At 35.5% G+C, this 27,703-nt stretch overlaps 5 protein-coding genes across 8 annotated transcripts in view; 1 reads left to right on the top strand and 4 right to left on the bottom strand.

Annotated features, from left to right (window-relative positions):
• Nucleotides 1-11,395, bottom strand: part of LOC105833058 — a 43,547-nt gene extending 32,152 nt beyond the window's left edge. For both annotated transcript variants that reach the window (XM_036286046.1, XM_036286045.1), the window contains exon 1: nucleotides 8,855-11,395. In XM_036286046.1, coding sequence (XP_036141939.1) covers nucleotides 8,855-8,936 — 82 coding nt within the window. In that variant the 5' untranslated portion in view covers nucleotides 8,937-11,395. The remainder of the gene's footprint in view (nucleotides 1-8,854) is intronic.
• Nucleotides 11,396-11,511: 116 nt separating this feature from the next.
• Nucleotides 11,512-18,768, bottom strand: LOC105834092 (serine/threonine-protein kinase VRK1). The gene is made up of 10 exons (XM_012676322.3): nucleotides 17,948-18,768; nucleotides 16,296-16,468; nucleotides 16,064-16,189; nucleotides 15,767-15,963; nucleotides 15,428-15,668; nucleotides 14,985-15,185; nucleotides 14,665-14,885; nucleotides 14,274-14,542; nucleotides 14,041-14,180; nucleotides 11,512-13,608 (listed from the first exon to the last, which is right to left on the bottom strand). Exons 2-10 carry the CDS (start codon nucleotides 16,459-16,461, stop codon nucleotides 13,520-13,522), a joined length of 1,650 nt encoding a protein of 549 aa, XP_012531776.1. The 5' UTR covers nucleotides 16,462-16,468; nucleotides 17,948-18,768; the 3' UTR covers nucleotides 11,512-13,519.
• A 575-nt stretch (nucleotides 18,769-19,343) lies between these two features.
• On the bottom strand, nucleotides 19,344-21,549 carry LOC105834093 (retinol dehydrogenase 12). Its single transcript, XM_012676324.3, has 4 exons — nucleotides 20,948-21,549; nucleotides 20,563-20,798; nucleotides 20,202-20,499; nucleotides 19,344-20,116 (listed from the first exon to the last, which is right to left on the bottom strand). Exons 1-4 carry the CDS (start codon nucleotides 21,218-21,220, stop codon nucleotides 19,943-19,945), a joined length of 981 nt encoding a protein of 326 aa, XP_012531778.2. The 5' UTR covers nucleotides 21,221-21,549; the 3' UTR covers nucleotides 19,344-19,942.
• Nucleotides 21,550-22,393: 844 nt separating this feature from the next.
• LOC118645279 lies at nucleotides 22,394-24,620 on the top strand. 2 transcript variants are annotated; one of them, XM_036286062.1, is made up of 3 exons: nucleotides 22,394-22,908; nucleotides 23,129-23,779; nucleotides 23,956-24,597. In XM_036286062.1, the coding sequence occupies exons 1-3, from the start codon at nucleotides 22,702-22,704 to the stop codon at nucleotides 24,079-24,081; spliced, it is 984 nt and encodes a 327-aa protein (XP_036141955.1). In that variant the 5' UTR covers nucleotides 22,394-22,701; the 3' UTR covers nucleotides 24,082-24,597. The 2 variants fall into 2 exon arrangements, with proteins under 2 accessions (XP_036141955.1, XP_036141954.1); XM_036286061.1 differs by having other exon boundaries at nucleotides 23,129-24,620.
• Nucleotides 24,621-24,924: 304 nt separating this feature from the next.
• LOC118645281 lies at nucleotides 24,925-26,989 on the bottom strand. Of its 2 annotated transcripts, none has more exons than XM_036286068.1 (4): nucleotides 26,537-26,989; nucleotides 25,975-26,171; nucleotides 25,192-25,772; nucleotides 24,925-25,109 (listed from the first exon to the last, which is right to left on the bottom strand). In XM_036286068.1, the coding sequence occupies exons 1-4, from the start codon at nucleotides 26,668-26,670 to the stop codon at nucleotides 25,071-25,073; spliced, it is 951 nt and encodes a 316-aa protein (XP_036141961.1). In that variant the 5' UTR covers nucleotides 26,671-26,989; the 3' UTR covers nucleotides 24,925-25,070. The 2 variants fall into 2 exon arrangements, with proteins under 2 accessions (XP_036141961.1, XP_036141962.1); XM_036286069.1 differs by lacking the exon at nucleotides 24,925-25,109 and having other exon boundaries at nucleotides 25,146-25,316; nucleotides 25,666-25,772.
• Nucleotides 26,990-27,703: the final 714 nt, after the last annotated feature.

Raw genomic sequence — 27,703 nt, forward strand, 5'->3', positions numbered from 1 at the left:
TTGTAAAAATTGGTTATTTTCAGCAACCGTCAGCCTATTGCAAAAATTATTTTTTACAACTCTTAGAGTAAAAAATCAATATTTTCCGCAATTTTTGCAATAGACTGACGACTGCAGAAAATATCGAATTTTTACAATACACGGAGCATTGTAAAAATTATTTTCTGCAATAGGCTGACAATTGCAGAAAATATCGAATTTTTACAATACACGGAGCATTGTAAAAATTATTTTCTGCAATAGGCTGACAATTGCAGAAAATATCGAATTTTTACAATACACAGAGTGTTGTAAAAAATAATTAATGCAATAGGCTGACCATTGCATAAAATATCGAATTTTTACAATACACAGAGTGTTGTAAAAAATAATTAATGCAATACGCTGACCATTGCATAAAATATCGAATTTTTACAATACACAGAGTGTTGTAAAAAATAATTAATGCAATACGCTGACAATTGCAGAAAATATAGAATTTTTACAATACACAGAGCATTGTAAAAATTATTTTCTGCCATAGGCTGACAATTGCATAAAATATCGAATTTTTACAATACACAGAGTGTTGTAAAAAATAATTAATGCAATACGCTGACCATTGCATAAAATATCGAATTTTTACAATACACAGAGTGTTGTAAAAAATAATTAATGCAATACGCTGACAATTGCAGAAAATATCGAATTTTTACAATACACAGATCATTGTAAAAATTATTTTCTGCAATAGGCTGACAATTGCATAAAATATCGAATTTTTACAATACACAGAGCATTGTAAAAATTATTTTCTGCAATAGGCTGACAATTGCAGAAAATATCGAATTTTTACAATACACAGAGTGTCGTAAAAAATAATTTTTTAAGGAAGCAATACGAATAAGTGCAGCAATTAATTTTTTATCACATGTAATATTTTCGAAATAATATTGATTAAATGCATTATCAATGGTATTGACAAATAATTTTAATTTACAAAAATTAACAAAATTAACAAAAAATTTAAATTTATTCTTCAAACAAGATTTGCCTAAACATTTTATAATACTATACAAAATGCATTATATTATATATGTTTTAGGTTCATGTTGTAATTTATGATATCATATGTAGGTTACATTAAACAAAATGAAGCTGATTGCAGAAAATCTTTTTCTTAAGATGCAACCATGATTTTTTTTCTGGGAATGTTGCATTGCAAATAAATAGTAAAACGGCGTTCCATATGCGCTCGTATGTCGCTCATTTTAATTCGCGTAACGTTTTGGATCCGCCGATCACTCCCCCGCTCATCGTAGAAAAATTAAGTACTCGGGGAATTGTAAACGCTCGACTCACGCCACCGTCTAGTTACCGCGTGTTATATATATATCTGAGATATTAATTACGTTCCGTTATCCAATATCGCACAGAGAGTCCAACGTGTGTGACTTATGTGTCGAACAAATTGTACCGAAGAAAAAATCTCGCATAAATTTATAACGTCGTATTTATTTTCTCTTCAATTTTTTGTCAGAAAATATTTATTTCACAAATTTTAACCTGAAGCTCCTCAATACGGAGATTTGGGAGAGGTTCGCTATCAAAATCACCAGGTTGGAGTCAGCTTGTGCGGTTAAATCGGTATGAAAGTCAGATCGGAGATCGCCGATTAGTAGATCGTGCGAGGGCACGTTCACGTGCGCAACAGAATGGCATACGAGACATGCGAGTGCGTTCACACCTTTGTTGCACATTAGCGACACGCGCGCCTAAGCGATGCAAGTTTTTTCCGGTCCTGCACGAATGTCGGAGTCGATCGGTCTCGAAAAGAGGTCGATCGTTTTCTTAAGAAAGCCCGAGTCATTTTTTTGGTTATTCCCCTTTACTCTTTGACATTTAATTGTAATTGATAAAAACACAATGTATATATCCACACAATGTACAGAATCATATGTACACATTATTGACATGTGTACATATGATTCTGCACACACAAATATATATACGCAAACAATATATAATAAAATATGTAATATATATATATTCTTTTTTAATTTAAATTAGTATTTATATATTGTATGTAGCAACAATTTTTCGACTTCCGAGTTTCCTTTCCTATTGTTTTTCCCGTCTTCTATAAGTTTTTAAAAAACAATCGTTTTCGAATAATTCCCGCGGAAAACAACATCTACAACGTGCAAGGAATGCATTTAACGCGGTTTAGTTTTCACGTGTTTTGTCAACATTTCAAGTTTCGCACCACGGATTTTCGCAATCCTCGCAAGCGACGCGTGACATTCGTCAAAATACTATACAAGCGACAATATGTAAACCCAGGCTAATTATTCCGGCTGTCGCGTTTCGACACGCTGGTCGTCCGGCACCATTACGACATCCCGTAACTTACGTGTCCTTATTCGTCTGGAATGTTAAAAATTTTGTAGAACCATACAAACCGTATGTAACTTGTACGTATACATATACCGGTTCAAACATTCTTTTTTTTTCACTTTATGTATACATGGCAGTCAGAGTGTTAAAACTAGTTCTTAGAACTAGACGAGAAGAAGTAGCATTACAAGTAACGAGAACAGAAATGAAAGAAACGGAGAAGGATAAGAGCGGATGTCGCGGGTCAAAGGTGCTGACTGATCTGTCTATCAGATTTGGTCGCTGGACCGATTCCTGATTCAGCATTCATTGTGGAGCGCGGTGCGGTGGAAAGAAGAAAATATATATATTTTTTTTTTAATGATCGCACGTATCCCGATCGTGTCGTTCCCGATCCCTTTCTCTCTTTCCCTTCCTCTCGTTCCGCGCGATCGGGCTCGCGTGTATACCCAGGTACGGCCGATAAAACCGGATACCCTCGCCAACCGAGAGGGTTAGGTCGCCGGGATGCCTAATGTCGCTACTCGTTACGATTCCCTTATACGTTTAGCGGAGCGTCGTTGCGCGCGAATCGAGATAAAGGTTCGTTCACACTCCGCGTCGTGGCCGGTTCCCGAGGTGGCCGGGCCGACTCTTGCCAGCTTCCTCGATCTCGCGATCACGTCGATTTCGCTAACGAGAGAGACGCGCACGACCGAGACACCAAGATAGGAAAAATATATTTAAGTAAACACCATCAGCGATTAGTTGTTACGAAAAAGGACCATCGTTTCCTGATCGCGGGAATTATTCTGGGGTATAATATGCATAATTACAGTTTAAGAGACAAATTATTTAATGTTTTTCAAATTAAAAAAAAAGGAACAAAAAAATTTTAACCGTAAAATTTCTTTGTTTTTAAAGCAAATTTGTAAAAATCGATTACGTTTTACCGTTATAGAGAAGAGAAAATACTCTTTATGGGGGCTTATGTTTCTTGGAGCGTTGAGCGGAACAAACAGCGAGAGATGACAACTCATGCAACGAAAATCATATCGCGTTTTGTGTAGGCGGGAATGCAATCAAAAGTCACGAAGATATGAGTTTGCGCGAAAAAGAACAAAGCCCATAAACATCCTCTGCCTGTCACATTGGCTGCGGCAAATATTGGATTACGCCATGATGGACAGGAAAAGCATTATGGTTCCGTTAAATAATGCGTTATCTTGCAGTAGATCGCGTTTTTTTATCATCTAAAAAATCGCGGTAAATTGCAACTGTGATGCGCATCACAACTGTGACTGATTGTTATTCCGTTTCGAAATTTCCGCCAACTAAAATCTTTAAGGAAACGAGATCAAACTAATGCAAGTGGCAAAATATCATGGATGAACTGTTCTAGTTTTTCAATGAGTAATTCGTTGGACTTAAAACAGAGAAATAAAATTGACCATTGTTACGCTCGCACAACATATACCATCTATATCCAAGCAAAATCTTCATTTCAATACGAGAAATGAGAAATATCTTTACTACTCGAGAGTAAGATGTTTACCTACGACAAAGACAAAAATTACACATGTGCGACAGATAAAAAGATCGATCTTGGATTCCTGTACGTTGAGTCACTGATAATGCTGCACCGCGTATACATACGTCCAGCGTTAATTTGGTCAAGCTAAATGGAAGAAGGCGAGATAAGAAACTTGGTGGAAGCACGTTCCGGTCTTGCGAGCAAACCTGCGCCGCCGCGGGCGATGCGGTTCTCCTTTTAAAATTTCTGCACGTGCAAGAGAGGCCGCGGGAAATCAAGTTCAATGGCGTCTCGGATGAAGATCTAAGCTGGCCGCACACGCGTACGGTCTGTGCGTGCGTAAAGACGTAGTATACATGCGTAAGAACCTGCCCCGAAGAAACGCGTCTCGCGACTCTCGCGGACAGTTGCGTGTGGGCACATGGTGTACTTATCTTTTAAAAGAGATATAAAAAAACGAAGGAAAGAGAGAGAGAGAGAGGAGAGAAGGACAAAGATCTTTTTTTTTTTAAGATCTAATTTCAACTTAAAAAATATGAGCAATTACTTCCAAATAGTGTGTCTGGAAAAAGAGACACATTGTTTTCATGGGATTGCTACATTTTTACAAATAATACTTGAGGCAACATATTATCGCGTTTCTTGATCTATATATTTATGTATACGTATGTGCACGTGTATTTCTCGCATACAAATTGTCCCACCGCACCGCAGACTCTCCTATTAACCCTGACGACGCTAACATATTTTCAGCGCAAAGGCGTGCGTGATGTCTGTTGCACATAATCGTGTTTCCTGCTATTAAGTTTCTCTTCAACTCCTGACGTTTTACGAGGGAATATTTGTTACGTTTCCATAAAGGGATTAATAGGCGATTACAATGTTCCTCGCTGGTGCGTCTCAAATCGCCTCGAACGCTTCTTACTCCGCGACTTCTGTTTTCTTCTATAAAGTACCATATCGAGCAATAAAGAAAACGAACAGATGTGTAATCTAAGTCTGTCGAGTGTGAATGGATATCCTTTATGCGTCGACGGCTTTTCTACGCTTTTATATAGAGCGAACGAAACCCCCTTTCGTTCAGTAGGGGATCTTCACAAATCAATTTCCGTGTAAGTTACGTAAGGCCATGATAAAACCGCTGAAACGGTTAAATGCAGCTAGACGTACCGACGCGTTTGCTCGAGGAGCATTATGTTAACGTTTTGATAACTGTTATCTCTCTCACGTTCGAAAAAAATGTCCAACGCCATCCATTACGTTTCTCTCCCGGGTCGCCCTCGGCGCTCGCCCGGCGCAGAATCGGAGAGCAAGAAGCGCAGCGTGTGCACGCCCACGTTCCAGCCGAGGCCCACGCCACCAGGACCGTAAGTATCGTGGTGGCCCGCGACGTCGTGCAGCCCGGAACGCCTGTCTCGCGTGCACGCGCGCACGCATACACATACACAGATACACGCACGCGAGACAATCCGGATATCTATTCCGTACGACGTCAGTCGCCGAACCGCGGAAATGCCCCTTTGCCGTGGAGGTGATCGCGTCCGATCCCGATGGCGAGGCACATCTCGAGATCGGTCGTTTGTTCATATCGACGAGCGTGCACGAGCGGAACGCACCGCCAGCGTTTCGCATCCCTGTGCTTTTGTTCTCTCGCACGTTACATCGATCGATTATCGTTACATCCGGCAAAATTCAGCGGGCCCTTCGGGAATTTTAACTTTTCGGGAAAAAATATCGGAGTCTTCAAGGTAGATCCTAGGAATTTCATTTTGTCTCCGGCGGAAAGTCGACGCTCCGGAAATTAGAGGATTTTCGAGAATATACGAGAGATTAGATGTCCCAATACTCTTGAAACTCGAGAAACTCCAGGACACGTTACGGATCTCACAGTCGTATTTAGAAAGCACGAGCCGGCGCCGTTCTAACGTGCCTGTGTCAAGGTACAACGGTGACCCTTGTATCGCTAGAAAGAGCAATTTTTAGACTGGCGTGTAAAGATCCCAGACGGGAGATTGGCCGCTTGAAATTTTCGCCGCGGCGCGGTGTAAAAGGGCAAGGAATATACCACGCACGCACTTTTAAGAAAGAAACGCGTGCGCGCGCGCGCACGTTTGATCGTCGTCACTCTAAACTGCATCCGGCAAAGCGGTGGTTTTTTGCACCAAGCCGGGTATTGCATCCTTAAGGTCCGCCACTTGTCTTGGAAGTGGTCGAATGGTCGTCGTTTTGCACGCGAAGTCGCAACCCACGAGCGAGCAGAAGCGAGGCGGAAAGTTGCACTCGGGCGGAGGAAGCACGAAATCCGAGAACTTTCGGGGTTTCCTTTTTTGTGAAATGTATACAGATCCTAAGCACACATATAGAATTACATATACAGATGTATGATGTATGATGAGGATTGATAAAATTGTTTTGCAATCACAATTGTCCCTTGTGAAGAACTTATTTTACATATGGGCAATAAACTTGTAAGGATGAAATAATATTTGAACTTTATCAATGATAAGAATCACAAAGGCGTGCGTGAAGTTAGCGTTCCCGACATTAAAATTCCATTTTCAATTTTCAAAGTTTGTTTAGAGTTCCAAGCTAATGTCGCGCGATATGATACTTTAATGATACAGTATATTGAGCAAGTTTCGTTGTCAGAAATCAAACAAATATTGTTTTCTTCGATACGTCGACGTTAATGTTCTAACTTTAAACGTTAAATGAATCAATACTGTTATCACACGATATCTAGTGCTATGCACTAATATTGATCGCGTAGGGGACTTGGGCTTTATCTCGAATTTCAACCTTGAAGTCATGAACTACATCAAAATCTCCAAAGTAAAAATTATTACAATAAATTTCTTGACGAGAATTTATAAAATATTTATTAGCGTAGCAATATTAATTTATTAATATTTAAATATTGAAATTGCATTTTAATTTTGATCGAATAACAACGCTCATATTTTATATTGACTTTTATAATTCGGCAATTTTCAAAATAAAATTTTATTTATAATTTTATATACCGTGATTTAAACTAGACATTTTATACATATCCCATGTATACACATTTTTGTGTCTTTTCAAATGCTCTTCGTATTACGTAAGATCAAAAAATAGAATTCTATCCTAAATTTTAACATGGGTTACATACATCGTCTGGAAACAGATTTGAGATTGAGTGCTAACCCGACAACGTGATCCAAGTTATAGTAATAATATTTATAACTCGTGAACAACAGCAAAATCTGAAACGAATAAAAATCAAGCGTAAACGAGAGTGTTACGACTACGACGAGCTTTACGCCCCGATTTATTACAGGCGATTAATCCTGGCGACTAGCCTCGAGTTAGCTTCTTGACCTTACAAGTAGTCTCGTATCTACGCGCGTAACATTTCAATTACGCTTTTTGTCATTATGAAATAACGTATTTTCTGCGGGCGAGAGACTTTCTAATTAAGGTAAAGCGTTGCGCCACGCGAACGCTCTCTTCAATCTTCCACCGTAGGAAGATAATTAATCCGGAAGAATACACAGGAAAAGCACCGTGATCGAGGCTTCGAGGAGAAAACCATACCGAATGTATTCACCATAAAGGAAGTGATTAAATTAGATAGAAGAGATAGAATTTTAATAGCGGCGCAATGTATTTGTACGAAACGTGTATATATTTTTACATACAGAAAAATTTATTTCTCATGTTAAGAAAAGTAATTTCTCAGTTTTTAGCTTTCTTTTTTAAGTAACGGTTATTTTCGCAAAGAATATCTCGTTAATTAATAGTCTTAAAATACAATCATTTACTTGAAAGTAAGATTTACTTAAAAACTTCTGTGTATACACACAAAAAATATGTACTTGAACAACAAGTAGCACGTAAATAATTTATTTTAAATAATTTATAAGTTTACATATCCGCTAATCTGTCGTAAGTTCGTTATAATTAACAAATGTATTCAAAATATATTCTGGATCGTAATAATTTAATATTTCAATTAAGAATATTAAGTTAACATAAAAATTCGATTTACTTATTATTTGATAAACTTATCTATCAGGTAAGCACGTGTCTATCTTAATTTTTTTTTTAAACAAATAAAGACAGATACATATTTACAGTAATTTACATATAAAACTATGTACCGAATATATAAAAAACAAAATATACACATGCTAAATAATAACTTTAATAAAGAGTCTTGTAATGAATATTTAATTGATAAACGAATTTTGACAAAGAAATCACAAAGTAAATGTTCTCGCTACCTTTTCAACGACTACTAAACGTTCTGGTTTTCTATAAATTAAAAATTATACCCCAGGATTTCTTTCGCATGCTTCGACGCTTAACATCTACGATATGATAGCCTTCTCTCTTCGCCGACTGTACTTTCTAGATCTATTTATACCTTTTTCTTTCCTTTTCCGATCTCTAAATGCGAAACTGAGGCGGCAACGCTGGTTCGCACAAAGCGTAAAGAAATGTAATAAACCGCCCCGAGTGTCTTACGTTTACGCATGTTCGTGACGTATGGCGCGATTGCGTCGGAGTCAAACGGACAAAAACGCGCCGAGAGCGAGAGAAAAAGAGAGAGAAAGAGAAAGAGAGAGAGAGAGAGAGAGAGAGAAACGATTGCGCGTTATTAGACGCAATGAATACGCGCGAGACGCACGCACGTTGGATCCGGTTGTCTCGTACGACGGTGCGTGTGCAAGCCCGCATTTTTATTCCCCGAATCGACGACGTCCGGACGTCACGAGAACCAAACTGAATTGCGTCAAACGCGCGCATGGGGGTTTCGCAGGCAACTTCACACAGCAGCTCGGCGGAGCAGCATATGCACGCCGAGCGCGGTTGTCGGCCCGTACGCAAGTCCGAAACCGCAGTTCCATGAATAATAAACAGTAACAGGAAACATTTTACGTACACACGCGTGTGTTTACTTATTATATGTCTCTCACTCACCGAAAAAGTCCTCCCAGGTAACCGAGCCGTCGAAGTCCGCGGCGTTGGCGGTCGCGGCTTCCGCGTCCGCCTCGCTGCCCATCGCGTCCGCGCGGCGTCCCTCGCCGAGCGATCCAACTCGTCGGACCGTCAACAGCGTGAACAGCGTTTTACCGCGTTGCTGTTGTCGGGCTATACTCGGTGCTTAGGCGACGCGGCACCACGATCATCACGCGTCACATCGCGCGACGAGGACGACGTTCCGTACGGGTCGTACCGCGAGCGACCACGCGACCGCGCGTCCACCAGCGTGCGCCGATCGCGACTGGCATCGTCTTCTTTCGGCGCCGAAAGTATTGCCGCGCGAGAGGAGGAGGGTGAACGATCGCGGGACCGACGAACGGACGGAGGAGCGAGAAACGAGAAGGGTACACGCGCGCGGCAGGACGAGACCAGCGTGCGACTGACGATGCAGCAGCCGGCGCGGCGCGCCAAAACTCACTGAGAAGGATCGCAGGCAAGGCGACGAAGACGACGACAGGCCAAATTGCGCACGCGACGCAATCGCAGGACGAAGCGCGACTGATGGACTGACAGTGACACCACGGCGGACGGAGCGAGGGTGAACGATCCCGCGGACCAATGGAGCTTCCCGAGGATTCTGCGAAATGCGCGCATAATCCCATAATTCGAGCATCCCGTGTTTCTGGAAGATAATAAGGATTTATTTAGATCTGCACGCACGTGAAGGATGAAAATGTGTTGAGTGAAGCTTAAGGAATGCAAACAAAAGAATACTAGAAAATTAACGCCAAAAGCACCAGTAATTAAAATTGTCTTACAATTAGTATCATACAATTTGGAATGTTTGCATTTACATTGGAATTATTATTATTAAATTATTGTAGAAGTATCGACATCAGTATATTGAATCAAATCAGATCTAGGAGTATTTCCGGTTATTTCAACCCCTTAGTAAACTTATCTTTTTATTTATTTAAGAAAAAAAATGAAGATGGACACATATGTTTATCTGATAAATAAGTTTACCAAGAAGTTGAAACAACCTGCTGCCTTTATAATAGTGACAACAATGTAATATGTATGGTTGTATCCAAAATTAAAATACATAATACTTATATGTTACCGAAATAATATACGTTTATTCTTTTTTGGCATATATATCAATCAGTTTTTATTTTAATTACTATATAAAATCAGAGAATAGTGCGTAATAATTGATACATCTTGCATATATAGTTTTTAACTCGTAGTCTACGCTTGGTCTGCGCTTAAAAATTAAAGTACCGAAGTACTAAATTAACTTGAAATAAGATCGAGTGACCTTTGATGGTCAGTACAAAAATCGCTGGAACTTTTCTCTGGGACTGTCGAAAGGATGATATTTCCAAAGATATATCTGAGACGTCTCGATGAGAAAGTGGAACTGAGAAAGATACGCATTGCGTGGAATATTAACGAGCGGCGTAATGTCTTTCTCGAAATAAAAGATCTTCTCTCCCGAATATATATATTGCTCAACCAGGCGCCGTGAAAGTTACTGCTACACATTCTTACGACCTTCCCCCCTTTCCCGCCCGCCGCCTCCTCCGCGTGTCGGGTTGCGTTTATTTTTTGGGAGGAATACACGCACCTACACGCGCGCATATATTAGGGGCCCGCTACGCATGATACGTCTACGGAATCACCGGCATTCTATTATTAGACGGCCGACGCTCGCCGTTGCATCCCGCGACGGCAGGATGAATGGAGAATGCGAGAATGCTCTCCGGACGTCGAGAATGTTGCCCCTTAACCCGGCACGAACAAAAATTGACTTAATTTCTCGAAAATCACAATTAAAGTGACGAAATGTAAATCTGCCGTACCTAAATCTCTCGGATATCAATTGCAATATTCAGAAATTGATTTTCACCATTTGTTTATTTTTGGCACGTCAAACGAAATAACTGAAAAATTCCAAGCTGCTGTTTTTCTTGTTTGTTTCTACGGATATTTCCCTTAGGATCGATCTTGTCTTTCTTTGCTTTGATTTATTAATTTTTTAATATTTTAAAGCTAATCATATGTGGATTCAATTTCGTATTGGTAAAAAATAAAAAAAATAAAAAACAATATTAATGACATAAACACGTAGCAATTTTCAAGACGTTTTAACTCCTTAATTCTTGCACAATTTCTTTGGTATCTTATATTTCTAAAAACAAATAATAAAATAAGAAATGGTATTTAAATTTAATTTAACCTTCCGTAGACAATCTTTACTTACTCCGCAGGTAATTTTAGTCTTTTTTGTCTAGTCCAATTTTTTTATTGTTCTAGGTTTTCAAAAAATTTTTTAAAAAATTAGGATTACCTTTCAACATTTCTACTATATTACAAATTAAGTGTCTAATTCAAATGTTAAAAGTTTATTTAATAAAAAGTAAAACTTGAATAGTGAAATTGCGCTTATGCCACAAAAAGCCCGGATTATCTACGGAAGATTAATAAATAAATAAAATATGATCGGAGTAATTATTTACACATGACATACATTTTGCAATGTCTATAGATGATAATAAACATTTTTAATAATTTATATAATATTGTATATAAATTTAAATACATGTAATATGTTGCCTGCAATAATAAAGAGAAAAAATCATTCTGATCATGTATATTTGTTTTATATTTCGCATGTTAATAAACAATATACATATACAAGATCGCTAGAAAGAAAATGCCGATGCGAGTATTATAGTCTAATACACAGTTTATTACATACATATTTTATTTTCTTCCATTATCTAATTAATAGTTACATCTTCGATTGTGGTTACACCTCTCTCGTTTGAAGTTAAATTATCGCGTCATACGAAATAAATCATTTCTCTAACAATACTTAGGAGACTGCGCCCTTATTGCGCTGTGACTTTAATTATTACTACTACAAAGTTTTATTGCCTGATGTTAATTTATGCAAAGTAATATAATAATATATTTGGCCATACAAAATATTGAATAATAGATTGCCATTATTTTTTCAAATTTTTTCCGCGTGAAATTTAATTAGATATAGTTCCTGGATGCTTTCCAAGAAACTAAGTACTTACCATTTCTGCATTTAAATAAAATGACAAAAATTTTGCTAATAAAAATAAAACATAAATACAGATTATGATGTGCGATCGATGTTTTTAGTTAGTTTTGAATAGTAACAAAGTTTCCTGGCACATAGGTACATATATGTGTATATGTATATTAACTTAGAATGATACAAATAAATTATCACAAATGTATTATTAAAAAATTCTAACATAACTCTACGAATAAATCACGATAACGAAAACGCTTAACAATATGATTAAACATCAATAATGTTTTCTAAATTATATTAAGATACCTACTTAAGACTAAGGATAAAAAGTCACAGCATAGTGTGACAAAAAATAAAATTGACTAAATCGCATATTTTCGCGGTATATAATGAACTCGGAAGTTATGCCATTGAACTGTTAAACCTATCACTCATACAGCGTATAAAAGAACTTAACTAATCTTATTTTATCATATATTTTACTAATGTTCTGTAATGAAACATATTATCTTTCTTCGAACATCAGCACCAGTTTTAAATGTCATGATATAAATTTAATGTAAAATACATTAAGATTTCTATTTACGATGTGTATACTGTATATATAGTTTATATAAATTATATTATCAGAATTAATGTATCTTTGAATGTTATACAAATTAGGAAAATAAATTAATGAAAAAATGTATTTACATAATCTTAATAAAGGAGAGTGCGTAATGCGGAAAGAATCTGTGTTATTTTTTTCTACCGCTCAATCTCATATGAAACGTTGATAGTCACATATTTGTACATAATTCCTTAAAATTTTACAATAATCTTGGAACAGTTAAAAAAGGAAAGACACGCGGTACTTATAGAAAACAAGAAACAAGATTTTACAAAAGACAGATTTGTTACTTTTTTTCTTTGCTATTTCTTCTATGTCTTATATTGCACAAGAACATTCTTAAATCAAGATTTTGTAATGTATCTATTATAATTCTTTTATATAATTATCTTTGTAATTTTATAAACTTTTGTATCTGAATATTGTATTGATTGTTAGAATGATTAAAATAGAATCAATTTTACAGCTAATCGTTATAAATCAATCATAATATATCACAAAAGCCTAATCCAGGTTATAAATATATAACTGAAAAATTTATTGATGTAATTGATTTTAATATCACACCTACAACACTAATAATGTTAACGTCAAATAAATTCAACCTAATAACTAAATTACAAGGTTTGTACCTTGAATCAAACCTTGCGTCCTTTAGAATATTACAACATCCGCACAATGTTTGTATGATGAACATATTAATTCTATTGAATCTCTGCAATTAGGAGGAAGTCACTTATTCATTAACATTATCGTTATTTTGTTCGCTATACAACTATTTAGAAATCCTATGTGTATCGGGTAATATTATCGAAAAGCAAATTATACAATGATAAAGCAGTCTTAAACAAATTGGCGCGATGTGTACCTATACCATCGTTAATGAGATTTTGTCAAATAATACTTAATTTCGTATTAAAGTGCCAATGGTATCATTATCAAAGGTCTTTATAATACTAATAGAATCCAGTTTCCTTTAAGATGAACCTTTCCTTCTTTTATGCATAAGCTTGCTATTGGTCGAATCGTCCTTTATCTCCTTATGTTGTTCTTGATCTCCAAATCCTATATGTGTAAAAACATCAGATATACATTATATTATTCCTAAATCAAGAAGTGTGTGTGCGCGCATGCGTGCGTGTGTACTTCTAGTCAGCATTATCCTCTAAACTTTAAATATGATAAATTTATCTGGATTTATAGAAATAATTTTTTCCAATAGAAAGCGTCAACAATTTTTTTAAATTTAGTTCAATAACTTTTAAATGCATGTGATTGTAAAGTCATTCTTTGCAAATTAATTTTTCTGAGTTTTAAAAATGACTAACTGAATACATTAATTCGCATTAAAAATAACAATATTTAATAAATGCTTTATAGTAAACTATTGTTTAAATATTATATTATTTTATGTAATTCATTAAAAGTAAGCAATAATAGAATGTTTGACGTTTATGTACATACGTGTATATATATGTATATATAATATAATCTTACGTTTTCTCTTTGCCATACGTGAACGTGTCACACGCGAACTATTTTTGAAGTTGGATACAGGAACAGCCTCGGTGATATTTTTTCTTAATCGCGCAACTTCTTCCATTGCAGGTGTCATCCATTTTGGTTTAAGTTCATTACTGAGATTCGAAAAACAATATAGTAAAACAATCAAATGCTAGTGAAGCTATAATTAACTAAAAAATATATAAACAGCAAAATTAGATATTTACTCTGATGACTTTGGTGTTGCTTTATGCCTAAATGAACCTGATTGCCTCTCCTTCATTTTACGAAGTACTTCTAACATTGCGTATGTTGGCAGAGATGGTGACCGCGGAGATGTGGACGATGGTGGTGTGAGAGGTGGCGTAAGAGGCGAAGGTGGCAGTTGAGTACTGATTTTTGCAAGTTTATCTGGATGCAGTGCTAATACTGCTTCCCAACTAAACTCTTTTTTCTGAACTGGTTGCTTAGGCTGCGTATTTCGTGTTATCCGTATCTAGAGAAGATATTATTAAAGTTAACTAGTTATATATGAGAGTGTTAACTAATTATATGTGAGAGAACTTAGGATAATTAATAGTTACTTAAAATTCAATAAATTCAAATTTAAATTTTTACCTCGCCGTTTACAGGCCTACAGGGTTTTCTTTCTCTCAAATATGGACGTTCAAAAAATATCGAGCTTGTAAGATTTTCATCAGACTCTTTCATGTTATAAAGACATGTAGGAATATTACCATCTTGGCTACTGTGTAGAAATAAATTCCGTAAATAGGAATAGTTAGGCTTAGTCTCAAATTCTAGCTCGGTAATATACTTCATATACTTCATGATTGCAGCTATAAAAAATAAGCATTATATAAAATAATATATAAACACGTATACTATATGTGCATAGTACAAATCTTTTTTTATTAATTATTTATATTCTTACTAACATGGTGGTTTTTTCTTGTGAGGGAAGCACTTTTCCATAAATAGAGGCAAGTCTGATAAAAGACTTTCTTTTTGTTGATGAACTTCTTCGGGATCCATGATGAAACCTATTTCATTATTATCTTCTTCCCAAGGTAGCTGTCCACATAACCACTGTATAATATTATATCCTAAAGTCTCTAAGTCTCCTCTTCTTGAATGTGCTGAAAAATATTTGATCTAATGAAGTAAAGTATTTCAATTTTATTTAGTAAGTCAGTGAATAGCAGAAAACTCAGTTCATCATATACAATTATGCATTAAAATTTTCTTAATAAACTTAATACATTTTTTAGTAAGATTAATTATTCTTATCAATTGTTTTTAAAGAAGAAAATCTTATAATTTCAATACACAATAAATTGTAATTATGTGAGAATATTTGTTACTAAAATGATCAACATACTTCCATGATGAGCGTCCCGCGATGTGAATTCTAAAGTGCCCTCGTGAGCTCTTCTTTCGTCATGTACAAATGGTTTATGCTCACCGGTTCCTGTGCGGAAACGATATGCGAGTCCATAGTCTACTAAGTACGCCATTGATTTTTCCTTTCCTATCCCAACTCCATATGATAATAAGATATTTGGTCCCTTAATATCCGCATGAGCATATCCTTTACTATGAATATACTCCAATGCATCCAACTATTAAAAAGATTTGAAAAAAAAGAAACAATATAATTTTGACTGATTGTAATCAGTTGTTAATTATAAAACTTGCAATTTTAAGCATGAAAATATACCATTTGTACAGCTAATGTATTAACAAGCTTTGTTGGTAATTTTTTTCTATGTGATAGGAATAATTTTCCGATATCTACTCCATATCGCGGTATTACTAAAAACCTATATCGTTGACCTCTATAAAAATGAGATCCTGATCCTTCATATGTAGGGACACCAATTCTTCTTTTTCCCTGAGACTCACACCAACTTTGAACTGTAAAATATACCAGAACATTAAAGATATACTCGTTTTACGCGTGCGCATATATATATATATAGTTTAATACAAATTTTGTTATGTGCATATTACTTACTCATGTGCTTACGAGCTGCTCTAATATAAAAATTCATTTCCACAAATAGTGGACCATTATTATGAGGTTCAATTTTTACAACATATTTTGCATCTTGACCAACAGGTGATGTAATATCATTAGAGGCTGTAAAAAAATAATATAATATATTCATACACTGTTTTATACACATATATAATACAAATTATTTCAAAATTAGAAAAACAAATTTAAAAAATGTGAAAATATTTACCGAGATATATGTCCCCAAAACCACCATTCCCAATGGAATTCCCCAGTCTCCATTTATTTTGAGTAATATCCGTTAAGATTTCTCCTGCTGGCAGTTGAGCTGGTAATTTACAACCCGCAGCTGCCACTCTCTTCATAGGCACATCTTCTGCTCGTCTTGGTGGCATTCTATCGCTATTAAATCATTCATATATATATTGAATTCACTATTGTCAAAAATAATCATACATTATCTATCACACATCATATATCACACACAGAAACAATTATTCAACATTTGCAACAGGATTTGTTCTTGCTATCAAGATTGTATCACAAAAGATAAAACTTATTTGATACAAATACAATAGCAATAAATACATAAAAAGAAAATCTCACAATACACCAAGGATTTAATATAATTTTACACTTTATTATTTATTTATTTCTTAAAAATGCTGCTTGCATACATTTTTTTATGCTTTATCTAATATCAATTTATTTATAATTATGTAAAAAAACTCATCATAATACATATATGTATGTACATATACTATTATTAGTTTTATAGTCGTATAGACACATTTTTACATTAAAGATACCTACATATACATTAATAGTTAAGAATAAAATGATATTTATTACATAACATTAAAGAAGATTATAAAGTATATTTAACTCTTTTGGTTAAAACAGATATATGATAATTTATAATTGAATTAAAATTTTAATAAATTTTACACAAATTTATAAAACATTTGTATATTTATTTTATTCGCATTTTTATTCCAATAGTTTAATCCCTTCTCGAAAACCCAATCAAATAAAATATACTATACAACACAGTAAACACTACTTTTCTTTAAGAATACTGTGCATTACTAATATGTACAGAATTAACATTATATTCTATTGCAGAATGTAAAATACATGTACATAGAAATCATTACAAATCGATATAAAAAGATTACTGGAGAATTGTTTAATAACTATATACTTATCACCAATAACAAATTTAATTATCTGCACTACTTTTACATACTAAAAACAATTATACATAAAGTTATTAAAATTACAAAACAACAACATAAATGTATTTTGATTCGTACAATATCCAAATTAATATTATTAATTTCTTAATGGAATATATAGAATATATTATATATATATATATATATATATATATATATATATATATATATAGAGTATTTTATTCCACCTATGTTATGCTTTTGCATTTAAATGTCTTCATGTATAATTCTCTTAAAAATAATGCGGAGTAATCAAATTGGCAACACACAAAAATTAATACTTTCAAACTCCCATCAGCAACAATTTTTGTACCCATACATGATGCAATGTTTCTAGGCACGTGACACATGTTGTGTCTCGGTGAATTGTTATAATAACATTTGCATGTAATTCGACATTACAACTTACATTTTACATTTAATTCACAGTAGATGTACAAAGTTATTAGGAAAAAAGTGAGACACCGTCTCGCAAACACGTCATTTAATTATTTACGTAAAATAATCAAAAAGGATTCCAATAACGCCGTATCCATCGTAGATCATCGGACACGCAAAAAAAGCGTTCGTTACGAATACCATCGATAAAACTGGATTTGTTAACATGCCGTTCCAAAACATAATATAACAACAATATACTTACATGGACGTACGTACTTTCCTAACGACCTGTTTTCCTACTTTTCTGTAATATTTTACTTAAGAAGAGGAAGTCATATTGCGCATTTGAACGGCAAGCACTCGCTGGAGGAACATATCGATGTAGAAAACGAGAATCTGAGATTCGCAGTCTGTTTAGGTCTCGCTGAACACCAAGCGCATTTCGCAAGGTTAGTCACGTCGACGGGTTCGCGAACGAGAGCCCGTCGTCACCTAGGTGCGTGCAGCCGTTCAAAGACTTCAAAGTAGCGTGCGCGGATCAGCCGGCACTTGTCCTCGGGGATGCGCGAGGAACGAAGGAGCGCTCAACGAGCGGAATCCTCCTGAATCCCGGGTGCCACGGTATCTAACCGGTCTAATGTATTCGTGTTGTCGCGTCGTATGTTCGACAGACGCGCGACGGGGCGACGTCTCAGCAATGCCGAGATCCCGTCAACATTGAACGACGCGAGCGAGCGCGAGCGGGTAGCGCACTCGACGAGGTCAAATGCGCCTGCTGATATCCTTGATGGTAGTCGCCCGTAGTCGCCCGTTGCCGCCTGCTGCCACTCTCGGCCGACGGATACGGTCTGATCGCGACCTACGTTTCTGCCTCGGGTACCCGCGCGCTTCTTCGCACCGGCCTCGACGAATCACATCGCACCGCCTCGCAACACAGCTGGCTTCCTCGCCGATCAGCTGGAACCAGTCTTCGACGATTGCTCCTCGCATAGGAGCAACAACGCGTATCGCGACAAGCGACAGTACACGGCCTGAGTTGAACCGACTCGATGTTTTTTCGAATATGATAGAACGCAACGGAAAGTGATTGGCTAGTGGGGAATTCGCACCGCGCGCGATCTACGAAAACGTTGAACGTCCAATAGAAAGCTGCGTTTTCTGGGGACAACGTCGTCCTCGGCTGCAGTCTCTAGGCAATGCGTTCGTCCATTGGACGCCAAATGATTTATGTCGCACGCGTATGAATCCTCCTTAAAACCGGCATATAACCGGCAGCAGCAGAGAGATAATTAAGCCTGTTCGTGCTGCTTGTACTTCTTGCACTTGGTCGCTTTTTCTCTCTTTTACCAACGTTTCCCAATGTATACTTATCTCGTTTCAAGTGTAAACATTTTTAAAGATTTTAAACAATACAAACAGATCTGTTGTAACAATTTTTTAAAACAAATTTCGGAACATCGCTACTACTAAAAGCGCTCTTTTAGTTTTATATCTTGGAATTTATCGAAAAAAGTTTCTATTTTTTTATATACATTTATTTTTTGTTTAAAAAATAAATGTATATGTGAAAAAACAATCGGAAACAGAAAATTTAGAAATATTTTTAGCCAATGCTCATAATAATTGACACATAATTGATAAAATTAAAAAATTTGTGAAGGCTGTCTATATAGAATTTTATTCTAAATACATATATTTTCTATATGTTTAATTTTTAGAATTGATATTTTTACATTGGATCATTCAACGCAAAATCAAGAGAAGGCCGCACTTGTAAATGATTTATAGAATTTACAGTTGTGTTGGCATCTAATATATGAAGATAAATATACATACACAATGTACACCAAAATATAGAAGATATGTATCTTATCTTAAAATATACATATATATATATATATAAAATTCGCCATGACTTTAAATATATAAAAATGAAAATAAAAATGTGCAATTCTGACATTGTTTAGCTTCTTTTGCTATATATATAAAAATAAATATCGAATAATCACTTAAGATACAACAAAAGTAAAGTTGCAATGGCATGATGAAGAGCAAAATTACTCTCCAATTCACATGCAGCAAGTAGAATTGCATTTGCATCAAGTTCTTGCCTTTGGGTCTCACTGCGACTTCTTATATTAACCAATTAACCTTTCAGTGGAGAAGAGAGAAATACAATGCAAGTGCAATTCTCCACTACACCAGAAAAGAACAGTATTTTGCCGTCGATTGTACAATATGCGTGTGTATCCTAAAATTATTTCACAATCTCCTTTATGCCAGTCAATTTCGCACTTACGTCCCACAGACGAAGCGCTACTTCCGAGTCCAGATCCTTCTTAGAGACGTAAAGTTTGCAGTCACGATATAGATGTCCGCTTTCCTCAGACAACGATGATTCTGTCGCGCAATGCAATACCGTTTGTGCACCCTGTGAATATTAATTTGCAATAGAATTTCCCATTAATGAAAGATGATCTAATAGAAAAATCGCAAAGCAATTCGCATATATTCACCTGATTTGCAGTGCGTAGAAACATAAGCGCAACAGGCGAGAAGATGATATAATGGAACCAGCTTCTTTTTACGTTCCTGAATAGACCAGTATAGGTAAATCCAGGGCATACCATGTAAATATTAACCCCGGTATTTTCCGTTCGTTTGGCAAGCTCAGTGGCAAAGTATGCATTTGCGAGTTTTGAATTACAGTAACCAGGATTCATCCTACTCTTCGCCGGCAGTCCTTTCTCACCATTCAAGTTTGAAAAGTCTATTACTCCAGACTCCAGAAGCTTGGATGTCACTATCACTACTCTGTATAAAAAAAATTTTACTTTAGTATTCCTCTGTCAATCTAAAGTATCGTCTTATACCAACCTGCTAGGAGCGCATTCCTTCAGACGTTCCAAAAGTAAATTGGTAAGCAGAAAGTGCCCCAAGTGATTTACTCCGAAATGGATCTCAAACCCATCTTTTGTCAACGCGTGATCTTTCAGAGGTGCATACACCCCGGCGTTATTAATTAATACGTGAATCTGGGAAAATTTCTTTAACACTTTATTGGTGAATTCTCTAATCGATGAGAAAGATGCAAGATCCAGTTCCATAGGAATCTGTAGCAAAGAAATAACTACTGTTGAATACATATTAAGTTAGAAGCTAAGAAAGATAATACATAGAGAGCAACATAAAGACAGAACTTCATAATTTGATGTGCAAGAGCTATCGGTCCAATTTTACTGAAGGAAATTGATACGATTACCAATTCGCCAGTAGGTATTTTACTGCGTATCTCCGCTATGGCATTCTTCGCGCTCTGTATGTCCCTGCAGGCCATGATAACCGTCGCTTTCCGCTTGACAAGCTCCCTCGTCGTCTCCTTGCCGATGCCGGAGTTGGCGCCGGTCACGAGAAACACCCGATCCTGCAGACTGCTGGTGCTCCTGCATCTTCCCCAGGTGCGCTCTCGGCATTTGCGAAGCAAACCGATGAGCAGGACCACCGGTAATACAAAATAACACCACGTAGATACCATATTGACACGTTGGCTTCAATCTCGTGGCATGAGACTGGTCCAACCAAGTTTGACGCGTAGATCGCGATGACTGGCTAATGCATGTTAAGCTGGCGCAATATGACGCACGTTTCTCGGATGTTCGTCGTTCCAATCGAATGGTATCTCTTCACTCTAACTTGCCGCGTGATAGCATGACCCCGATACCGGAATGCACCTGAGCGCAAAAAACATCGGTCCAAAGGCAAATCTTATCTCAATCGCTCTCTCGACCGATTTCTCACATCTCGAGTGGAATGATCACCACAACATCGCAAATGCCGCCTGTTCCTGACGCTGCAGTCGTAAACTTCGACGCAAAGCTTTATTTACAACCGTGGCGCGCAGGCGCCACGAGGTGTAGTTAGGTGTAGCAGGTATAGCACCAGAGTGCCGATGCGAAACGAGAACAGCGAATACAATTATCGTATTATTATGGATAAATTAATGTTTTTTATTAGTTCGGATCACACACGTGCATTTGCTCTTTTCATATGCTTACATATCCTCCTTATTCGCGCGATTCTCGGAACAAAAATCAACATGACACGAAAGTGGCGTGACGCTACGTAACTTCGTGGAAACGCAGGCCGAGGAGAACCGTTTAAATGAAAATTACGCGCCGAGATACAACGAACGCAGACTTTTCGTATGCTCGCACGACGATTAGTAGCACTTCAATTAATTGGCACTCGCGAAATTCTACCGAACGTATCCCCTTCGAGCAAACTCTTTGCTCGAACACGTACGCGAACACTTCACTCGAAACCGAAGGCAAACGCACGATGCCGCGCTTTACAAATGAATACGACCTCTGTTTCGTTTGCTAGCACGACGGCATTCTCAACACAACACCGTACCCGCGCACAATGAATTCTGAACACGCGAGTCGACAGAACGTCCGACCGGCGCTGGAGTGGCGTACGTGACTGCTGGCAGGCAGACTCGGCGGTACTCGGCGCTAGTCGGCGCCACTCGGCGTTGCTAGGCGGTTGACTCGCCGCGCCTGCGCCGCTGCCGCCATGTTGCTCCGTTGCTCCGCGCTCCAGTCCAGTCATGTACGCCACTCCAGCGCCGGTCGGACGCTCTGTCGACTCCGTGCGTATTTCGCGTTCAGAATTGAATAGAGTCATTTTTGAAAATTTTTTTATTATTTTAAATAACATTATAAGTTCTAAGAATATTATAAAAAATATAAATATTTGTAATAGAATTATTATGACAATGCAAAATGAACTTAAAAATAAGAAGAGTTTGAAAAGCGCCAGAATGCCCGCCATTGGTTCATGACGTCACTATACATGATGTATATAGGATGCGTTCAGGGAGCTCACTACTAGCATTATTCTGTCATTCTGTATCAGTCATTAGACCACATTAGACGTAAAACAGGAATAAAATAACGCGATAACGTTGGTAGCATGCTCCGCGAATGTAGCCATAGTTTAACATAAACAGTTGTAATGACAGAAAGTACAATAAAACGAAAAGGTATTTATAAGTACTGTTTTGTGCCAGGATGTTTAAGTACGACAATAAAAAATCCTTGTAAAATATTCGTGTGTGTCCCAAAAGGGAAAATGCGAAAAAAATGGATAATACAAGTTCGACGTGATCCCAATAAAACATCATTGATTGCGCCTTTTTATTGTTGCGAAGATCATTTTGATGTAAGTATTATAATTATTATATAATGGATCTTTTAAGTATTAATTTAATTTCTGTAGTTTTATTTTTACATAAATAACATTACCTAACCTAAGCTAACCTAAAATATGATTTATAAATATTTAAATTTATGGCAAAATTTACAGAGTTTATGTAATATATATGTTTACATTATTTTTTATACAAAATTAAATAACATTAATTTAATATTAATTGTTTCAGTTGCAACAAGATTTAGAAAATTATATGCGAGTTAAACTCGATCAAAATGCAGCAATACTCCTTAAAAAAGGAGTACTTCCTCGATTTTTTGATTGTCAGACAGATAGAAAACGAGCATCATCTTCGACACCAGTAAGATCAGCAGTTAAAAAGCTCAGACAACAATGTATTTTACAGGAATTAAATAAAGAAGAAATTGATAAAAGATCTGTTTCTCAAGAATCTCAAAATAATTCAACAGACATTGATTTTCCAACAACTGAATTTAACAATTTAATATTAAATGACACATTGAATTTAAAAGAAACAGAATCTATAGTAAAACATAAAGGCATTCAAGTATCTAGGAGACCTCTTTATCGCAGTGTTCATACGTATTGTAATATTATGCCCACATCTACAACGCGAGAAGTAAAAGATGCAGCTTGTTCTCCTATTAAAAGCAATAAACTACAAGATAATTTAAAATCTTCAACATCAACAAGTATAACTGCAAGTACTACAAAAGATTTAAATGATACACTGGAAGATTGTGACGAATATTTACCTTATTCTGATGAGATAAGTGAAGAAGCTTTAAAACAAAGCAAAAAAGATATACAAGAACAAACATTAACAATGCGAAAATCACGTATTTTGAATAAGCCTAAGGTATATATTGGTATGCAAAATAATGCATTATTTATTTTAAAATTGCTTGCAGATGAAGCTGATATAAAGTTGGATGATATTTATTTAACTTTAGAAAAAATTAAACTTAATCATTCTTTTATAATTTTGGGTGACGAATATGGAAAAAGTCCTAGCAATGCAAATACTATTTTCAGAAAAACCATCCCTATTTTGGCACATTATTTGAAAAAGTTTATATTTTGGCCTTCTCAAAAAAGTATAAAAGCATCTTTACCTCTTCCTTTTCGTGCAAGATACAACAATGTACAGTCAATAATTGATTGTTTTGAAATTGAAATTCAAAAACCAAGTAATCCATTATATCAAGCACTCACATGGTCCGAATATAAAAAATGTAATACAATCAAGTATTTAATCTCAGCTACACCTGATGGAACGATTAACTTTATATCAGAAGGTTTCGGAGGAAGAACTACAGATGCTACAATAGTCGAAAAAAGCCAATATTTAAATGTACTTCCACCTAACTGTAAAATTATGGCAGATCGGGGCTTTAAACATATAGAATGTCTATTACAGAAAAAAGGATGCACACTTATCAGGCCATCTAGTGTTTCAAGTAACACAAATCTAACAAAATCTGAAGTTATAGAAACAAGACGTATAGCAAGTTTACGAATTCATATAGAACGAGTGATTGGAAGATTGAGAGATTTCGAGTTTCTTACGCCTCATGCAGGAATTCCTTATCAAACGTTGGACATTATTGATGAAATTGTATTAATTGTAGCAGCTTTAATAAATTTGCAAACGCCCATAATTGCACAATAAAAAAATATTAAAAAATTTTGTCAAAGAATTTTGCTAAAAGATTGTATTTTTTGTATTACATATTAAAGTATTAATACATGTATAATCTTATAACAAATAACCTATATTGTATTAAACACAAATAAAACTAAATAAAATTTTGACACATAATATACATGTTACCTTATATTAATTTATCTTTTTGTTTATTATATAATTTTTTAACAAACGACATTATAAAGAATGGGAAAAACATTTTTTTTCCAAAACTCCATACTTTTTTGTATTAAATTCATTATAAGTTTTTCATCATATATTACTTGTAATATTATAACATCATTACTTGTTTCGAAATTATGTCTAGCCATACAAAAATATCCTTTCTTCATTTTGGACATAAACATTTGAAGTTGTATTTGAGCCAAATATCTATTACATATTTTCTGTTCTGCTGTAATATATTTCAATTCGGCTTTTGATGTTGTAGGACATTTTATTTCTACGACAAAATCAGGACCAATGCCATCAGGAGAGGCACCTATTACAGGAAATTCAGGATTTAATAATAAACCACTTTCTTTCAACTTTACTTGTATTTTCTGTTGCAAAATATTTAAAACCTTTTTCTCTAAATCTTTTCCTCTTTTCATTGCTTCAGTCTCTATAATTTTAGCTGCTCCAATTATTTGTTCAACTAATGTGCCTCGTTCAGTTTTACAATGAGCAACTTCATAAATTCTGGATGCTGTAATACGACCGTATCTCATTTCCATCCATAGTTTAGATTTAGATTGTAATTTTGTTTCTTGAGCTACTTCAATACACTGTTTGATAGACATTAATTGTTTAGAAAAGGCCAAAAAGTCATCTGCACTTGTTCCTTGAGTTTTAGCAAATTGTATTAATAACTGATGCAGTGATAAATTATTACATATTTCTAAAGAAATTAAATGTCTAGATATCTGACTAGTGAACTGCAAAATCTGCATTTCATGCAAGATTTTATCAAAAAAATTATCAGCGTTTTCAAAATTATATTTCATTTGTGGCTTTTTCATTTTTGTTGTTGTAATACACTTTATATTAATTCCTACTTGAGCTAATCTAGATTTTTTCCAATAGCATATTGTTGCTGTTGGTTCTGGTTCTTCACTTCTCCTATGAACCCACATCATAAAAGCAATAGCATGCTTACAACCACCTGAAATATGTCTCTAATTACTTTTGTTATGTCTAATCAATTAATTTTTTTTTCCATATTAATAATTTAACCAAAAATGTCTTAATAGAAAATATCTTAAACTTATGTACATATGTACATATAATAAAAACATTTTTAATTTCTTTATATAAAAAGATATATATGCTTTTTTTTATTAAAAATAACAAATTCTATTTTTTACCCGCAGAAGCGGCACAATCATGACAAACAGCTTCTTTAATTTCTTCAGTCTCTTCATCTATCTTAAGAAAAACTGTATAAGGTTTACTTCGAATTTTATGCTCTGGACATATTTTTCCTCGAACAGTGCATATTGAGCCTTCTCGTTTCAGCTCAACATATCCAATGGCATTATCTCCATATTCTTCACGTTTAGATCTAGTAAAAAAATTATATTAATTTATGCTTTTTTGACATTATTTTAATCATTACATTAAATATTTTATCATATTTTATTATTACATGCTAAAGATTTAGTGTATTAATGACTTTTAAAATTACTTAATTAATTTATTATTTAATATATATTGTACACATAATGTTGTTTCATTAATATGTATATGAAACATAATATACTAAAAAATACTTTATATAAGCATAACTATTTACATATCTTTAAATTGAGAATATAATACAAACATAACCTATTTTGTCTATTTTATTTAATATGCTTATATTATGGATATTAACATTGTAAATATAATTACATATATATATATTTTTTAAATGGAAAAAATACCTACCTTTCAGCTTTAACACCTGTAGTCTCTGCGATGTTGAAACACTCACTTTGAGTAAAAAAATCGGACAACATTACCACTGTCATTTTTGGTAAATTGTCCGATTTTGCTTGCACGAAGCCCTCAGATCGCTTCATCGAAATGCCAATTAAAGAAACAATGTATGTAATAAAAATAATTAGTTACATAACGTGTTTGCATGCAGCCACCTAAAACAATGTGACTTATGTCATATATCGTGACGTCACATTATCTTCGACCAATCATATCACGTTTGAAGGCACGTGACATTTTTCGAATTTTTAATGACTTTTAATTAATTACTGATTGATAAATACGTATGAAATATTACTTTTTAAAGTGTAATCGACATTGATATTACTTACACTTAATAAAAAAAAAACATACATAATTTTTAATTTTTTTGTGAATGACTCTATTGTGCGGTATTATGCAGGTACGGTGTTGTGGTGAGAGTGTCGTCGTGCTGCTAGCAAACGATACGCGAGCCGTGAGATCGAAAGTGCGGCGTCGTGCGTTTGCCTTCGATCTTGAGTAAGTATTCGCGTGTGTGTTTGAGCCAAGTGTTTGCTCGAAGAGGATACGTTCTGTAAAATATCGCGAGTGCTAATTGTGAAGTGCTATTAATCGTCGTGCGAGCATACGAAATTTTCGAAACGAATTTATCTCCGTTCTCGGCGCGTAGTTTTCATTCGAACGATTTTCCGCAGCCTGCGTTTCCACGAAGTTACGTGCAGTTACGTGACGTCACGCCACTTTCAAAGTTTTCGTGTACGCGTATTCGCTCGAGGAGGGTACGCATTCACATATTTTTTTCAATGTAACGGTCGCGCCAAGTAAAATTCTCGCGCGCGGTTTACGTTTTACTCGTGTGTGATATGTGTGCTATAATATCCGTAATATCGGGAGTGCCGAATAAAGTATCGGGCGATCGTTATTAATGTGCGATCATTATTAATGTGGTTCGAGAACAGCAGGATGATGTCAGCAGAAAGCGGCATCCATGGGGCGACTCGGTATTCCGGAAAAGGAATGTAGCAGTAGCAGCAGCAGCATCAGGGACAGCGACAGCAATCGGTGAGTGAATTTTTATCAAATCAATTATTTTAATTTATATCATGTATATGTGGTATTGCACATTTATAGAAC

Source organism: Monomorium pharaonis, chromosome 4 (genome assembly GCF_013373865.1).
Source record: "Monomorium pharaonis isolate MP-MQ-018 chromosome 4, ASM1337386v2, whole genome shotgun sequence".
NCBI lineage: Eukaryota > Metazoa > Arthropoda > Insecta > Hymenoptera > Formicidae > Monomorium > Monomorium pharaonis.

What these genes read in the sequence shown, in the direction of transcription:
- LOC105834092 (XM_012676322.3), bottom strand. Translation starts at nt 16,461, where the DNA reads ATGCCACCAAGACGAGCAGAAGATGTGCCTATGAAGAGAGTGGCAGCT. An exon ending in ATACATTAGCTGTACAAATG is followed by an intron (nt 15,669 to 15,766) that starts GTATATTTTCAT and finishes TCTTTTTAATAG; the next exon opens with TTGGATGCATTGGAGTATAT. An exon ending in GTAGGCCTGTAAACGGCGAG is followed by an intron (nt 14,543 to 14,664) that starts GTAAAAATTTAA and finishes TATCTTCTCTAG; the next exon opens with ATACGGATAACACGAAATAC.
- LOC105834093 (XM_012676324.3), bottom strand. Translation starts at nt 21,220, where the DNA reads ATGGTATCTACGTGGTGTTATTTTGTATTACCGGTGGTCCTGCTCATC. An exon ending in AAGGAATGCGCTCCTAGCAG is followed by an intron (nt 20,500 to 20,562) that starts GTTGGTATAAGA and finishes TTTTTTATACAG; the next exon opens with AGTAGTGATAGTGACATCCA. An exon ending in TTCTACGCACTGCAAATCAG is followed by an intron (nt 20,117 to 20,201) that starts GTGAATATATGC and finishes TAATATTCACAG; the next exon opens with GGTGCACAAACGGTATTGCA.
- LOC118645281 (XM_036286068.1), bottom strand. Translation starts at nt 26,670, where the DNA reads ATGAAGCGATCTGAGGGCTTCGTGCAAGCAAAATCGGACAATTTACCA. An exon ending in ACAGGTGTTAAAGCTGAAAG is followed by an intron (nt 26,172 to 26,536) that starts GTAGGTATTTTT and finishes TTTTTTTACTAG; the next exon opens with ATCTAAACGTGAAGAATATG. An exon ending in GAAAAGATTTAGAGAAAAAG is followed by an intron (nt 25,110 to 25,191) that starts GTTTTAAATATT and finishes TTCCTGTAATAG; the next exon opens with GTGCCTCTCCTGATGGCATT.
- LOC118645279 (XM_036286061.1), top strand. Translation starts at nt 22,702, where the DNA reads ATGACAGAAAGTACAATAAAACGAAAAGGTATTTATAAGTACTGTTTT. An exon ending in GTTGCGAAGATCATTTTGAT is followed by an intron (nt 22,909 to 23,128) that starts GTAAGTATTATA and finishes TAATTGTTTCAG; the next exon opens with TTGCAACAAGATTTAGAAAA.